The following is a 17,049-nucleotide window of genomic DNA, read 5'->3' on the forward strand; positions in this document are numbered from 1 at the left end:
ACAGGAAGGAATTTGTCCCTAGAGGAGCAAAAATGAGGGCAAAACACAGACTATTAACTAAATAAGGAGCTTATGCCTCAGCTTTAAGCCATCTAGCTTAGTTTGTGTTCAACACTTTGATAAGGAGGAGTTCTGGAAGAGGAAAACAGGATTTTATGCAAAGATAACAACAGCTTGGCTAAACTGTCCTCATGATGAATGAACTAACCCGTCTCATGCTGTTACATTCTTTTAAAAGACCAGTGAAGACTTTTGTACCCCCTGAAGTTCTCTTTCACACCATCTCTTTTCTCTGGGAAATGAACTGGGTTGCCATGATGATCTCAGCTTAACGAGCTCTGTCTTACTTTGTGGAAACCTTTGAGGAGGAACAATGACTCCGATGAAGAGTGACATGAATGCAATGAATCCAAGCTCTCCACCTGTCTCAGTGCCACACTGTCTCTATATGTGGAAATATGAATAATTAATGGTGATTATGGAAAAGCTGTGGGAGCATAAAGTGGGTGGTGAGGGTTTTAGTAGAGCGGTGTCGTGATACAATCATTTCAGGAGAGAGCTTCAAAAGATTCTTAATATAAATAATTAACATAGAACAATAACAGAACAGGCCTGCATAATAATTTTGTTTTATTCCACATCCTCTCTAGTTAATAAAATGCTTTTACTGGTCGTGCCGTGTTCAACACATTAAATCTGTCATTACATTTGATGTTTATTTTTTTTATTTTAGAAACATGAAGCGTTTCACTGGATGAACCTCTGTGCTGCACAACTTGGTAAATAATTTAATCTCCTTCCTCTTTACAGGCAGGAAATAACTGCTGAGTCATTCTGGGACAGCAGAGATGGACAGTTCATGAGTTCTCTAAAATATTCAATATGTTGCAATGATGCAAACCTTAAAAATGTTTGCACAGCAACAAATAAATACAGCTGTTCTCTGAAGGCTTCAGAGGTTTGTCGGAGAACATTAGAGAACAATCAGCATCATGAAGACCTAGGAACACAGCAGAAAGGTCAGGGAGGAAGTTGTGGAGAAGTTTAAAGCAGGGTTAGGTTCTAAAATAATATCCCAAGCTTTGAACAGAACTCTGTTCAAAGCAGACAATATCAATATATCAAAAGGATGCTCACTATAATCCGTGGTCAGTGCAACTAACACTGCATTGAACATACATCATCACAGTGAAACATGGTGGTAGCAGCATCATGCTGTGGGGATGCTCATCTTCAGCAGAGACAGAGAAGCTGGTCAGAGTTGATGGGAAGATGTGAAGAAATCAAGGACAACAACCCTAAGCATTGAGCTACAATGGGATGGTTTTATATTCAGCTGTTAGAATGGCCTAGTCAAAGTAATGACCTAAATGCAATTTAGGATCTGTTGCAGTTCTTAAAAATTTGTGTTTAAAAATGCTGGCCTTCTAGTCTTCCATTAATCCTTTTAATCTATTTAATTTATTCCATGTCTTCTTAGCTTTGTTCTAGCTGCCCCTGGGACTGCAGAGGGAAATTAGCTTCTGTTCGCCTGCCTGTGCCCTGAACATTTTATATATTTATACAAAAACCATCACCTCTCAGCTTTAAATGGTCAAAACCTTCAGACTTTTAATGCCTCAGAAGTACAACATTGCAGCTGTGGTGAAGCAGTGGCCCCTGGTAGGTATGTGCTGCCCTCTGTTGGCCACTGCGGTCAGGTGCAGATATCGCTTCAAAACGAGCATAACTGGATTATCATTAAAAGACGTTTTTAAATGATTGATCCGACTTACAATAAAAAAATCATAGGAGTTTAAGTATATTGGAGTAAAACAATATCCAAAGAACACCTGTCTGAACTACCTCCTACCACTAGATGGGGCTGTTTGACTGTGCGGAGGAAATGGTCGTTGAAGTTACATAATTTATTTTAAAGACGTCAGATTATAGGATTGTCATTATTTTGCGTGTTGTTCTGTCCTTTTAATTATTTGTGGTAAAATACCACGAAAACGTTTTTTGTATTGTTTTTAGCGTAGTTTTTGAGTAGTTAACTTTTTTCGGCTGTGAAACCAAACATTAATGCTGACATCTGTGACGTAACGCATCTCTTGTTAATGTTAATTTATTGCAGTGTTACTGTTTTACAGACCTACATTATTTCCACTTGATGCAGGTATTAACATCTATATATAAAAATTCCCCGACCCTGATCCTTGTGTTGAATCATATGTGACGCTCTTCTTACGTCATGCTGTTCCTCTTCACATCTGGGAATGTTAAGAAGAGGGAGGTCACATGTGATATTTGTGTTTGGTGACACCGGAACCTCAAATTAAAACTAAGAACCCTGTTATAGTGTGAGTTTGTATTTAAATCTGTTTCTCGGCACATTTGATCAAAATAAATGGCTCTGACTGAGGCCTGGGCCGCCATGTCTCCACCCACGCCAACACTATTTCCATTGTGGTCAAAGATGGAGTACAGGCAAGATGGTTCCCCCTCCAGTGCTCCTGAAACTACAAGTGTTGCGTTGCGTAAAGAAGTCCGAAAACACAGATATATTTCTAAAAACAAACATAATATAATTTTATACAATCTGCAGCAAGGGATGTAGATCTTTATATACATTTTAAACTTCATTTAGAGATTGTTATTTTTCATTTAAAGGAAAAGTCGACCAGTTTCAGTTTCACTTCTTGGAACATGGGTGTCTATAAAGTCTGCTCAGCCTCCACCTTGTCTTATTCTCTACTGTTGATTTGCATCAAATTTGAGTTTTTAGGGTTATTTTCAGAATTATACAAACTAGCAGCTGCTTGCAAGGGTTAGGGGTTAGGGTGGGTTTATACAAAAGACCATTTTTTCTGACTCTTAGTGTCCGAATTATCCAACCGCTTCATGACAAGCATCTTTCGTACCGATAGATCAAACCTTTGCTGCAAAGATAGCCAAACACTTGCTGCAGGCAGCCTCCCTGGGGGCTCTAATATTAGTTTTATTGAGCTGTTTAAATTTATGTCATTTGAACAATTATAAATGTTGCCAATATCTCCAATCTGCCGCGGGGATTCAATGATTTTAGGTGCAACTGCAGTTTAAATTTGGAGTTTTAAAGGTTTTTATGGCTAAGTAGGGACAGTGCCTGTAATTAGCCTTCTGCTAGAGGGCTGATGGACAGCAAGGGGTTTTTATATCTGTTTGTTTGGGGTTTTTCTTTAAATTTTCGATGAATGTATGAAATCTCATTGTTTATAATATGTGATAAGAAAGCTTCCTTATAAATGCACATATAAAAATCAGGCATTATAATCAAAAAAAGAAGTTATAGTGTGTTCCATTTGTACTCTGAAGTCGGAATTTCCGACCTCCAAGTTGGAAATTTCAACTGAAACGCCCTCAAAAGTTGCAAGTAGAAGTCGAAAGTTGGGGCAACGCAACCATACCTGACTTCCTCATTCAAGATGGTTGCTACTCGCATCAATAGTAGTAAAACTTTCTTACTTTGACTGTTTTTAGCAGTTCTTTATTATTTGTGTAACATATAGTCAGTCATACAGGACCTACATTACAGTGTTTATAAGACAAGATGTTTCAGCGCTGTTTATATGCACAAAATACCATGTAAGACAGTGTTATTGTAGTAAGATTGCTGTTACAGTTGCCAATAATGCGAATAAAAACAAGCAGGAAAATTGGAAACTACGACTCGGAGATGACGTAAACTCCGACTTTCTAGTTCCGACTTCCGAGGTTGTTTGAACGCAGCATTAATATCACTCCACTGACAGGAGGTCAATATGCTCCATCGGAAGTGGGCCCCCGAATGAAACACGAACCCAGCTGCCGGTTCTTTTGTAACTCCTGACCGAAGAGGAACCGACGTGGGGGGTGTCACTCTCGCTTTGAGTTGATACTCTTTGGCGGACGCCTTCTTTGGATGACAACCGTCCAGATCGTCGCAAAAACAGCAGCAGCAGCAGCAGCAGGCGGCGGTGGTGGTGCTCGGTTGGCTGGGGTTTTACACAGCGGCAGAGGGGAGTGAAGCGAACCGAACCGAACCGGGGAAAGGATTTACTGACGCCGTCTAAGCATGGCGACCCAAACCACCGCGTCCTGCACTGGATCTACTCTGTTACAGCCAATCAGCGAAATCATAAACCTCCCACTCGACCAGGTATGCGTTTAGATGGAGCAAATCCGTCTTTATGTGTGGACTGAGAGTGTGACGTGATTTTCCATGCAGGTCCAACAGCTGCGCAGCTCAGCCTGTCTGAACAAGAATGCAGGAACCTGATGATGATGATGGTTTACTGTCATCATCAGAAAGCCTCTTGTCAGGCTACAATGGAGCTGATGTCCTTTGTGTCCTGATCCAGAGGTTGGCAGCTTACTGGGTCACCAGAGAACCGGCGGTTTACTGGTTAAATTTTAGCCAAACATGATCTGGTTAGTTTGTATCTAGACAGCTCACTGTGCATTACTGAAGAACAGTAAGAACCTGGGCTGTTTCTCATTAAACCAGGCTTTGGTTCTGATGTGCTCTTTGAGCGACATCACTTTGTAAGGTCAACATGTCCTCTCATGGCACTAACAAGACAAACGTGTTCAATTCATACTCTGTGTTGAAGAAACCTATAATCATATCAATCATGTAGACTGTTAATATCATACAAAGATAACTTGTTTGAACCATCTTCCACAAATGGAGAAGAACATTGGAGAACCTTCCTAGAAGGGGCCAGTGTACCAAAATTACTCCAAGACAACATCAAAAACTCACCCAGGAGGTCACAGAAGAACCCAGAACGACATCTAAAGCTCTGCAGGCCTCACTGCCACAGTTCAGGTCAGAGGTCATGATTCAACAATAGGCAAAACCAAAACTACCGCTGCCCAAAAAGAGCAAGAAGGCATTTGGGAGAATGTTCTGTGGACCTTATTAGAAGGTGTACATCCCGTTACATCTGGTGTAAAACTAACAGAGCGTTTCAGAGAGAGAGCAGCATATTTACAGTCTAACATGGTGGTGGCAGTGTGATGGTCTGGGGCTGCTTCAGGACCCGAACGACTTACTGTAACTGACATCAGGACAAAGGTTCAAAGTGCACCAGCAATATTACCTCTGAATGGCTCAACTGAAACAAAATGAAGGTTCTGAAGTGGCCTAGTCAATGTCCGGAGGTACTGTAAATCTGGATAAGATTCTGTGGTATAGTGTGACAAAAAACATGAACCCGAGAAACCTGTAGGAGGAAATACTTTTTCTCCACACTGTAGTTTCACTTCTGTACAGTCCAAATGAACTGCTGAGGCGTAACATTATGACCACCTGCCTAATGGTGTTTTGCTCCAACCTTTGCTGCCAAGCAGCCCAGACCTGTTGACGTATGGTCTCGTCTAGACCTCTAACCGTCTGCTGTGGTATCAGCAGATTTTTAAAATCCTGGAAGGTGTGAGGTTGGGCTTCCATGGATCAGACTAGTTTCTCCAACATAGGACAGACTTGGACAATACAGATGCTTGATAGGACTTCTGGGGAATTTGGACGCCAATGCAACACCTGCGATCTATTTTCGTGCTTCTCAAACTATTTCTGAATTATTTCTGCTTTGTGAAGAGCATTAGCGTGCTCAAAGAGGCCACACCAATCAGAGATTACTGTCAGCATGAAGGGGTGGACATGATCTGCAACAATACTCAGGTAGATGGTGACTGTGATAAATAGTAAGTAAAGAAAAAATGAACAGAGGCAGATTACAAATGAAAGCATGCAGGGATTTATAGAAAGGTCGGGCGAACAATATAAAACTGACCTGGACAGCATCACTTCAGAATATCCTGTCTCTGCCATGTGTTGACAATGCCTCCCGCTCAGCAAGCACATGGTGACAGTGGAGAGAAGCGGCTGCATTTTAACAGCAAGAAGAAAATTTGAGTTATCAGCTTAGGTGGCAGCAGTAACTGATTAGCTGTGACCCAGTAGCACCAGCAATTGTACTACCGGGTCACAGCTGTGCCTCATTCATGAGCTTCAGTTTGGGTAGAAACATGGTTAACACGAGAATCTGGGTTTCTTTTTTATCTTTAACTGTGTTATAGTCGAGCTGCATGGTGGCGCTGTTGGTAGCACTGTCGCCTTGCAGCAAGAAGGTCCTGGGTTGGACTTCCTGCCGGGTGTCTTTCTGCATAGAGTTTGCATGTTCTTTCCTGGTACCCCGCTTCTAAATTGCCCTTAGGCGTGAATGAGTGTGTGTGGTTGTTTGTCCTGCGATGGACTGGCAACCCGTCCAGGATGTACCCCACCTCCCGCCCATAGACTGCTGGAGACAGGCACCAGCTTCCCCGCGACCCACTATGCCTGTTAGGGTCTGGCTTCATATGAGAATACCTACAGTGTTCACACCTGAAGAAGTCTGACACGTTGAAACCCAGATCCGGTTGGGGAAACAAACACGTTTCCGTATTCTATGAGAAGTATGGGAATGTGCTAGGCAATTAGTTTGGGTGTGACTCTTGACCTCAGACTATATAGGGATGCAGTTTATTACAGTGTGTGCATTCTTCACATTTAGACTTGATGCATCATATCAGCAAAACTGAAACGTCTCTCGGCCAGGTTAGATGTCACCTGACGTTATGTGGGCTTGTCTGGCAGGATGCCTGGAGTTCCTTAACTGGTTCCTCATGCAGGGTATTCTCCCTCATAAAAAGTGTGATTTAGGTTTATTGTATTGACATCATGCGTAGAGTGGCTGGTAGTAGAAACATGTGGTACCAACACAAAGTAGCGCGTGATTGTGAAGTGGAAGAAAAAAGAGACATGGTTTAAAAATCTGAAAAGTGTGGCATGCATTGGTATTCAGCCCCACTTTCTCTGATACCTTTAAATAAGATCCAGTGAAACCAGCTGCTTACAGATATTAGTTAACCTGTGTGTAATTTCATCAGAGTCTAACAGCAGATGTTCTGTTTCTGGCCTCAGAGGTTCATTAGAGAACAACCAGCATCATGAAGACCAAGAACCACAGCAGACAGGTCAGGGAGAAAGTTGTGGAGAAGTTTAAAGCAGGGTTAGGTCCTACAAAGCTACAAGCTTTGAACATCTCATAGAACTCAGATCAATCCATCATCTGGACACGGAGAACGGATGGACCGACCAGGACATGGACCCCCACCTAAACTGACAGGCTGGGCCAGGAGAGCATTAATCAGAGAAGCAGCCAAGAGGACCATGGTAACTCTGGAGGAGCTGCAGCAATTCTTAGTGTAGTTTGCACCCCACAAGTCTGGTCTTCATGGAATACTTGCAGGAGAAAAGCCAATGGTGAAAGGAAGCCATACAGAGTTGTTATTGCTGTTTGCCACAAGTCAGGTAGGAGACATGTGGAAGAAGAAGCTCCAGATGAGACCAAACTAAACTTTTTCCCTACATGTAGAACCCTGTTGGAGGACAAACAGACACTGCACATCATCAGGAATACTTCAAGATTTCTGCTATGGGTTTAGTGGCGTTTTTTTTTTTTTTTGTTATGTGAAAGGTGGCAGACAGGAAGCGGGGTAAAGAGAGGGCGAAGACATGCAGCACAGTTCGCCGTGTCGAAACTGGAACCAGGCTGAAGCCTCCGTATATGGGTCGCGTTCTCTAAAACTACGCCACCACAAGTATGCACTACTTTGTGTTTTAACTCAAAGTAGTAGATCTGTAATGTGTCCAAACTACATGTTTAGTCTGGAATGGGTTACCCTCAGGGGTTCTGGCCTCTGGAGGTTCTGCATGATGAGAACAGGTGAACAATAAATGCACAGAGACAAATTAAAATGGGCTGCACGGTGGCGCAGTTGGTAGCACTGTTGCCTTGCAGCAAGAAGGTCCTGGGTTCGATTCCCGACCAGGGGTCTTTCTGCATGGAGTTTGCATGTTCTCCTCGTGCATGTGTGGGTTCTCACCGGGTACTCCGGCTTCCTCCCACAGTCCAAAGACATGCTTGTTAGCTTAATTGGTAACTCTAAATTGCCCTTAGGTGTGAATGAGTGTGTGCATGGTTGTATGTGTGTTGCCCTGCGATGGACTGGTGACCTGTCCAGGGTGTATCCTGCCTCTCGCCCATAGACTGCTGGAGATAGGCACCAGCTTCCCCGCGACCCACTATGGAACAAGCGGTAGAAAATGACTGACTGACAAATTAAAATGCACCTTCCTAAAGAGCCAACATGCTAATTTAGACTTACTGTAGGTTTATATAATTTGTGAAGAAAAGTCAGGAAAACAAACAGGTTGATCTGGGGAGCTCAGGGTTCTGTAGGACAGAACCCACCCTTGGTAATGAGTTTACAGTCTGTGATTCTGCACACGCCTGGTTCCTATAAAAACCTAAAGCCCTCTGGATCCGTTTGAAAGGAAAAATGAGCAATGATTGATTACATTTCTCTGTATTCTGGTGTGTTTTTCACGAGTCACTGTTATCAGAACTGAACAGGTTTATATTTTATAATTACTTTAAACAATCATCACATCTTTTTTCATGTCTGGAGAATTTCTGTCCCTTTTACCTCAGTGGTGCCGCTGTGAGGGACAGATATTAAGAGGATATGGTCCAAAGAGGGCAGATAACCAGGACCTATCATGGCCTATTGAACTCTACTGGACCGCTGTCAGCATTGGAAAACTGTGATTTGTGATCTGTCTGCCTACTGCAGTACATAAATCTGTTTGGACCCAGTCTGATCTGTGATGCTCGGAGACATTAATGCTAAATATTCTGAGCTGTTAAAAGGCTGAGAGGCACTAACATTGTTTAGACTGTCTGCATTTCATGGGTCGGTTCTGTGTCAGAGGAGTGAAATCTGAACTGACCTTCTACTTTATGTGCAGCCTGACCTCTCTCAGCAACATCCTGATGTAATAAACGTCCTCCTGATTCCTTTCTAAGTCCAGTCTTGTTCCAGTAGGCTGGAACAAGAAAAAAGCGTTGTTTGTCTCAGATTTCATTGACCCGTTTCTGGTGGAGTGAGGGTCTAATTAAAATCCTCATCCTGACCGTTATGTGGATCCGAAAGCACCCTTTTCCCCGGGAGCCTCTCTCGGCTGGTTCTGTCCTGGTTTACAGAGCATCACCACACAGAATATGACTTTTCGGTTCAGTTATTTTGAAATACAGATGTTGTGTGCAGCTTTTTGTCTTTGCCTGTAGGGCTGCAGAGCAAAGCTGCTTCTCTGAAAACCATGGAGCTTGGGCTTTGGTTCCCCACAGTGATGGATCCATCAAACGGTCACATAGTTGATCAAATAATTTAGAAACCAGGGCCTCTGTCAGGAAGTTCTGGTGCATCGTGATGCTCATTAACAGGATTCTGAAAGAATCATGACTTCCTGTCATGGTTCTGATTTTTATGTGACCGACCAACACAAAGTAGTCCAAAATACTTTGCAGAACCACCTATCACTGCAATCACAGCTACAGATGTTGCTCAGTCAGATTATTATCCATGTCTGAGAATATTGCCTTTCACGTTTTGCCCCAGATTCTTGTTTAAATTTAAGTATGGACTTTGACTAGACCATTTTAAATCATAACACCGTTGTAGCTCTGCTTGGCTAGAAGGTGAACCTCCACCCTAGTCTCAAGTCTCTTCTCCAGCCTCTAACAGGTTTTCTTCCAGGATTGTCCAGGATTTACCTCCATACATCCTCCCCGCAGCATGGTGCTGCCACCACCATGTTTGCCAGAGTAAATGGTGTTCAGGGCGATGTGCAGTATTTTCCTCCACACAGCCTCCATCTGGGAGCAACAGGTCAGACAAATATGGTAGTGCCATCCCATCACGAGTCTTTAAAAGGAGCAATAAAATCATGAACGGGACCCTGACATGAACAGGAAGCCAGGTGTGATGTGACCATAGATCTCTGCTGCTCCTGCTGTGAAGATCCTTCATCATTTTACCAACTGATACAAAACAACTTATTTCCTTTTGCTGATTTCATTCTGGAAAATGTAGATGATCAGTTTTCTATAAATTGTCTGGCTGGTTCCTTTCATGTGCACAGATCTTCAGGATGTTTTCCCAGCAGTCTGGTTAGAGTATTAACCCAGTGCTTCTGCTTGCTGTCCAACAAGTCTCCACCTGGAAAAACACCAATTCTGACACCGAGAAAGTGGTTCTCTGCTGGTGCCAAGTTCAAATCTTCAGCATTAGCTTCACTTTCAGCTACTTATTTCAAGACAAAAACAGTAAAAATCAGTAATGGAATAAGTTCATCTTGACACATTTTTCAGCTGTCAGTGACGGCAGTAATGTTAATATTCATGGCTGTTGTATTCCAGGTGCTATGAATTCATACCCTGCTGGTCAGTAGTATATTTACCCTGAACAACAAAGTGTAGCAGAGCAGCAGATAAAGCTTTCTGTGTCTGTGGAAATTCAAACCAGTTAGATCTGCCATACCTAGACCTTTTCCCTGCTTTATGGACTAAGCTAAATTCAATTCAATTCAGTTTTATTTATATAGCGCCAATTCACAACAGATGTCGTCTCAAGGCTCTTCACAAAGGGTCTGGAATGGTGTGGGGTTGTTGGGGAGATTAGATTAAACTACTGAGTGTTAGAGTTTGGCCATTTTAGAATGGGCTATGTGTAGGGTACTAAATAAAATAATCAACTGATAAAGTTTGTCCATCTAGAGCCCACTGATGGTCATTGTTATACTAAAAATCACAAAGATTGGGATACCTCTCTCTGTCAGACTGATTATAACCATTGGAAAAGAGAAGGAGGTCATACAGGTAGCAGAAATGGAGGGTGTGTTTCCACCTCAACCATAACTGAGCCGGTTTAGGCTAAACCTGACTCCCCCTTACTCCATCCAACAGGGAGGGAGGAAGTCAAAATAATTGGGGAGTGTTGTTTCCTGTTGCATTGTGTAAATGGTTTAAAATGGGTTAAGTCAATTCAGTTGAATCATACAGATTTCAAGTCAGGTTCATACATTCCAATTAATCCTGACTATCAAACAGTGCAGTCAGATTCAGTTATTTATTCAAATTGGTTAAAACGTTTTTCTGTCTCCTCCTGGATGAGCATGTAGAGACAGTGGACAGTCACTGGCGTTGACTTTGCAGCAATCCCTCATACTGAGCATGCACGTAGCAACAGTGGAGAGGAAAAACTCCCTTTTAACAGGAAGAAACCTCCAGCAGAACCAGAACCAGGCTCAGTGTGAGCGGCCATCTGCCACAACCGACTGGGGGTTAGAGAGAACAGAGCAGAGACACAAAGAGAACAAAGAAGCACTGATCCAGGAGTACTTTCTATGGGAAGGAAAAGTAAATGTTAATGGATGTAACTCCTTTAGTCGTTTCATCTAGAAAGAAAGAACAGATAAACTCTGAGCCAGTTTTCAAGGTTAGAGGCTGAGAGAGAGCACATAGAGTTAGTTACAGTAGAAGCTCAGTCAGTAGCTTTGTCTAGGAGAAAAATAGGGTTAACATATATGAATGAAAGTTTTACCATCAGCAACACTGGGTAGTAAATGTATTGCCACTGCAAACGAGCCAGCATGAAACGATTGCTGGTTTCCAGGCGGTGTTCCCTACCTGGAATGGGAATGACATTCAGCCAGATGCATGACCTTCATGCTTATGTTTAGTAATATATCACTGCTTTGCAGGGATTGTCCATCAGGATTTTATAGGCTGATCTCTGATCTGTGGTTTCTGATCTGTAGACTTTGACCTTCCGATGCTGAAGTTGGGCAATTTAGGTTTCTAATTAAGAAATATTTTTTAAGAAGAAACAAGAACTGCTTCCAAAACTTCCTCTTTCTGGCCGTGCTGATGTGGAAAGTCATTATTTATTTATATCAGAGCCAAACAGTCACTGGAAAACACGTTTTTCTGTTTTTTAATAACGGATAACGGTTCAGTCAGAAAAGTTAAATAACTCTTATCTAAATCAGGAGTTTGAACTTCTGGCCAAAAAGATTTGATTTCAGGGAACTACAGAGACTTGTTGGGTTACTGGGTGGTGAAGACACCAAATCTGTTTTTGGGATCCAAGTTTTTGTCTCAAGTTATTCCCACACAAAGATACATAATCTCCCTTTTTTCTGTGTTACACTTTGCTGCAGCTGCTCATTTTGTACCTTTGCAGTTCTGGCTGTTGCGTTCCTGACTTTTTCAGGTGCCGAGTTTTCCTACCTACCATGGGACATTCCTAGTCACCGGGGGAGTTTTCCTCAATAGTTTCCTTCTCTACTCTCTTTACTTGTGCTGACCTTTCAGCACATGGTAGCACTGATTGTGGGTTCAGCCTTTAAAAGATCAGGAGAGTTTCTTTCCAAACAGGAATATGACAACATAAGATCAAAAACTACCATGAGGACATTGCTGCTGTAATTGTTTGCAACTAAAGTCAAAATTGAACAATCCTGATTAAATATTCAGCTCTGTACTTGAGAGATTTTTACAGCCTGTTAGTTTTTGTCTTCAAATCCTGTGTTCTCCATACCAGAAATAGGTTGGAAGCTCGAGGATAAAACAGAGCATCTTTGCTGTCTACCTTCAGCCTTCCTGTTATTTACAAATAGTCCTGCTCTCTTGCACACTGAATAAACCACTGTTCATTTTTTTTAAATCCTCACTGATACTAAAAATGGCTAGTTTGGAGTCTCCTCCTTTACGTTTCCAGCCAACTTCTCGGAGCATTGCTGGTCTTTTTTAAAAACATCCAGGCTGACGGCCTTCTGTTGATTCCTTGTATTGGGTTGATGTCACACATTAAACTTCCTCCTTTAGGATTCCAGGTCTTATTTCTTTACTGGATTGTAGAGCTGAAGGTTTAAATCCCAGCTTGACTTTTATCTGACTGACATTTAGCTGCTACCGGGACCAGCGGTGACCTTAATGCAGTAAATGGAGGTCTGAAAGGACACGTCTAAGCCTCTGATGGTAAAAGGCTGCTGATGTTACCTGTCGCCTCTTGTAAAACAACTCCAGAATATTTTTATTTAACTGACTATCTTAAAAGTAGTTTTACTGTTTTTTCCTCGAGTTGTTGTGCATCAGACAGACATCTCCAAGGACCTCAGCTTGGGGCTTCTGGCGTTCCTTTCCAGCTCTCAGGTCTGTAGAGAGTCTCTCCCTTTTGTCTTTAATTTGCTGCCCTCTGGGGAGTTTTATGTGCCAATTGATTCCTATTCTTCAGCTGTGTGTAATGGAGTGCTGCTGGCTGCTACCTTTTATTATGGTGTGGAATCAACAAGACAAGCATGTGTGGTTTCTCCTGGGGAGTTATGAGACCGCTTAGCTAACATCACTTATGAAAATGAAGAAGTTAGTGCAACACACCAGCAGGTCTTCATATGTAGTGACGGACCTTTATGATGATGTTTAATCGTCAGATACCAGGAACAACTGCCTCACTTATCAGTCAATCTATTGGTCTGATAAGGCTTATCACACATTAGTCTACATAAATTTAACAGCTTTGTATAAATCATTTAACCTCTTATGAGCTCTTAAATCCTCTGTTTTAGTTGTGCCAGGATTTATAAGAGGTCTTTTTTTATCATGCTGATGATGCTTTAGTGAGGCAGAATCTTGGCAGAACAACCTTTATTCCTGCAGCTCGTGAAATCTCTCACTCTGCGTGGCACCATTTTGGTCAAAGTGCAGATATGACTGCCTTTGGCAGTGGGCGTGTCAGAGGTCACATTGTAGCCTAATTCCTCTTCTCATCTGTGGTGTTTTTTTCCACTTGAGTGCCTGTTGTCGGTTTGCCGGTTCAATGTCTGCATGGTGACATGAAATACAGAAAAGGGTAGAGACCCAGTCCAGTCAAGTACTTACCAGTACATTATTTGACATGTAGACTGTGAATGAGTGCTTCTGGTTATAATAGGACTTTACTCTACATTTAAATGTGTTGATGTGTTTTAATGGGTGCTACTGGTGGATATTTCTTTGCTTTCACTTCTTTGTTGGGCCAGTAGCATCTGTTGCTTTATGGTGCCCAGACCATATGAGCAGCAGCTGTTGGGTTTTAGCTTTGCTTGGCCAGGGGTCCACTGTGGGATGCATCTGCTGCAGGGTCATGTTGCAGCCACAAACTTGAATGCATTTGATTTGCCTTTTATGTGATAGGCCAACAGAAAGTAGTGCATAATAGAGAATTCGATGGTGGTTTTTGACTTAAAAATAAATCGGAAATTCAGGCATGAATATCAGTTCAGTCCCAATGTTGATCTCTCTGAGGACTGTCCTGTAATCAGCTCTATAATTAAACTCTGAACATCTTCTGCTTAGGAAAATCTTTCCTACAGCATGATGCTGCCACTACCAGATTTTATTGTGGTGTATTTAGAGTGGTGCCCAGTGTTTTTGTTTCTGCTTCACAGCAGTTTAGTTTTGTTCTCATCTCACCAGAATACCTGCTTTTACCTGTTTGCTCTGTCCCCTAAATGGCTTGTGGTGAACTATAATGGCTTTCTTCTCACCAATCACACCATTAAGGCCAGATTTGTGGAGTGCACATTCCCCCACTTGAGCTGTGGATCTCTAACGTCTCTAACTAATGTTCTCCTTGCCCAGCGTGGCAGTCTAGGTGGATGTCCATATCTTAGATGGTCTGCATTTGGTCCATCCTCTTTCCATGTTCAGATGATGAAACTTCACACTAGTGGACTCTGTGATGTGAAGGTAGATGGCCTAACAGGGTTTTATTTAGGGGTTTCAGGTTAAAGGACCTGAATACCAATGTATACCACATTTTACAAAAATTGTTTTATTTGTAAAGAATTACAAAAACAGTATTTTCTATCACTTTAAAATTGTGCTCTACTTTGCTGTGTTATCCACACAGACATTTATATAGTAGGTCACACACTCATCTCATGGCATTGATGTCCTCTCCATGTGGCTGTCTCAGTGCATCCCAGTCTGTAGCCTTAAAACAACCTCACAAGGCTTCTTCAGCTTCCTGTGACCATTTTCTCACAGTCCTCTTTATCACAGGTTGTCTCTGAACAAGAGGCTTAGATTTCGAGCAGAGAAAACCAGATTGTGATCTGATTTGCCTAGAGGAGTTCTTGCTTTACTGATGTATCAATCCTTGACATTTGCATAAAACAAAGCCTGTTTATAGCAGGCTCTCTAATGGCGGAGGCATCACAGAACAGCAGCAATGAAACGGTCCAAACGGAGTCCAGTGTGGGATTATTTACTCTGGTTAATAATGACAACGATGCAAAATGCATTTTGTGTATGAACACTTGACAAGCTCCTTAAATTACCACCTTAAAAGCGCTCATTCTGCCGTGCTACGAGGGGCTTCAACTTCTCAATGACAAATTACAGATGCGCTCCAAAGGCGAGTATGCGACAACAGAAAAGTGGGGGACATCACGCAAAAAAATCTGTAACATGATAGAGAAAGACCTGATGCCACTAAGCATGGTTGATGATAAGGGCTTTCGTGACTTAACGCACATAATGGAGCCAAGCTTTAACATTCCTTCGAGAGCAACCATTACAATCTCTGTTCACTTCATTGACACGGATTGGAAAGTAAAGTGTGCGGTCCTCCTCACAGACGGTATGTCGGAGCGTCATCCAGCTGACAATTAAGCAAACAGGCTAAATCAAGCAGTGGAGTCGTGGGGGCTCAGAGGTCACGTTGTAGCCTGCGTCCACGACAATGCTCCGCAAACAACCCCACCAGAGTAAGTTGGAGTTCAGTTCCGTGCTTTGCACATAGTTTGAATTTGGTTGTCAATCATGGATTCACTGCTACTGGTGTAAACCGGGTCATTGTGGCTGCCAGCAGACTGGTAAAACATTTCAACCACAGCACTTCCACTACCAAAGCACTGGAAGCGAAGCAGAAACAAATGCAGTTACTAGGTCATCGTGTAATTCAGTGCTGTAAAAGCACGTGGAACTCGGTTAGTGAGATGTTTCAAAGACTTCTGGAACAGAGATGGACCGTGTCTGCTGTGCTATCGGACCGCTCTGAGACAAAACGTTCAGATGCAAGGATGCTGGAGTTGAGAGACGAGTACTGGCCACTGATGGAGGATTTGACACCTGTGCTGGAGGCACTCAAGTGTGCAACTACAATCATGTCTACTGAGAGTGAGGCGTCTGCATCCAACATATTCCCCATCACCTTCAGCCTCATCAACACGCATCTCAAGGCGTTGGACAGAGACAGCAGCAAAGCGGCAGAGTTCAAATCTAAAGTGAAGTCCTCACTTGGTGGAAGGTTGAAGGTAGGCCTTATAATAATTTATGTAATAAATTTGAGTTAAAAAATGCTTGCTGATCTGTTACCCATAATGCTATTTATAATTATTGTTGAGTTAGTTGGAATTAAAATCAATGTTTAGACACATTTCTACAGTCACAGAGTAAAAATGTTCTTGAGTGTAGTTCCAGTGTGAAACTTAAATACATAAAAATGTTATGCTAGCTTTATTGTCATCATAATATTTTTTTGTTTGTTTAAACAGATTGCATCTGTCAAAATCATATCAACACCACCTATGCTGCAACAATGCCAGACCCTCGGCACAAGCACCTGGCCTTCCTTTCCCTCCATGGAAGATTTCTGCTAATTCTAAACTGCTTGAACTGGAGCTAGCAGAACATGTGAGGTCCAAGTCAGAAGATATCACAACCCCACAGGAGGAGGCCAGAGGTATGACTGTTCAGGATGCTGCAGTTCAGGGACGCACTTCTGCAATGGTATTACTCTTGGTGAAAACTATTCCACCTCCCACAATGATGACGCAGAGAAAGAAGGAGACTGCTATCTGAAAGATCCTCAGCCACCTCTTGATTCCAGTCCCACAGAGTGGTGGAAGGTCAAAGAGAGAAGGTCTCCAAGGCTGGCAGCCTGGGCACGACGATACTTGTGCATACCAGGAACATCAGTCTCATCTGAACGTGTATTCTCTGCAGCTGGTCTCACTGTAAACAGGCTGCGCACACGACTCACACCAGAACATGTTAACATGCTGCTTGTTTTAAACAGAAATCCTTGGGTCTAGGTTCATTTCTACAAAGACCT

At 42.5% G+C, this 17,049-nt stretch overlaps 1 protein-coding gene across 1 annotated transcript in view; it reads left to right on the plus strand.

The window, feature by feature from the left end:
- Positions 1-3,785: 3,785 nt before the first annotated feature.
- The window catches only part of mboat2a (membrane bound O-acyltransferase domain containing 2a), a 47,607-nt gene continuing 34,343 nt past the window's right edge, over positions 3,786-17,049 (plus strand). The window contains exon 1 of the mRNA XM_047344855.1: positions 3,786-4,159. Within this exon, the coding sequence (XP_047200811.1) occupies positions 4,076-4,159 (84 nt within the window). The 5' untranslated portion in view covers positions 3,786-4,075. The remainder of the gene's footprint in view (positions 4,160-17,049) is intronic.

This window comes from Girardinichthys multiradiatus, chromosome 19 (genome assembly GCF_021462225.1).
Source record: "Girardinichthys multiradiatus isolate DD_20200921_A chromosome 19, DD_fGirMul_XY1, whole genome shotgun sequence".
Lineage (NCBI taxonomy): Eukaryota > Metazoa > Chordata > Actinopteri > Cyprinodontiformes > Goodeidae > Girardinichthys > Girardinichthys multiradiatus.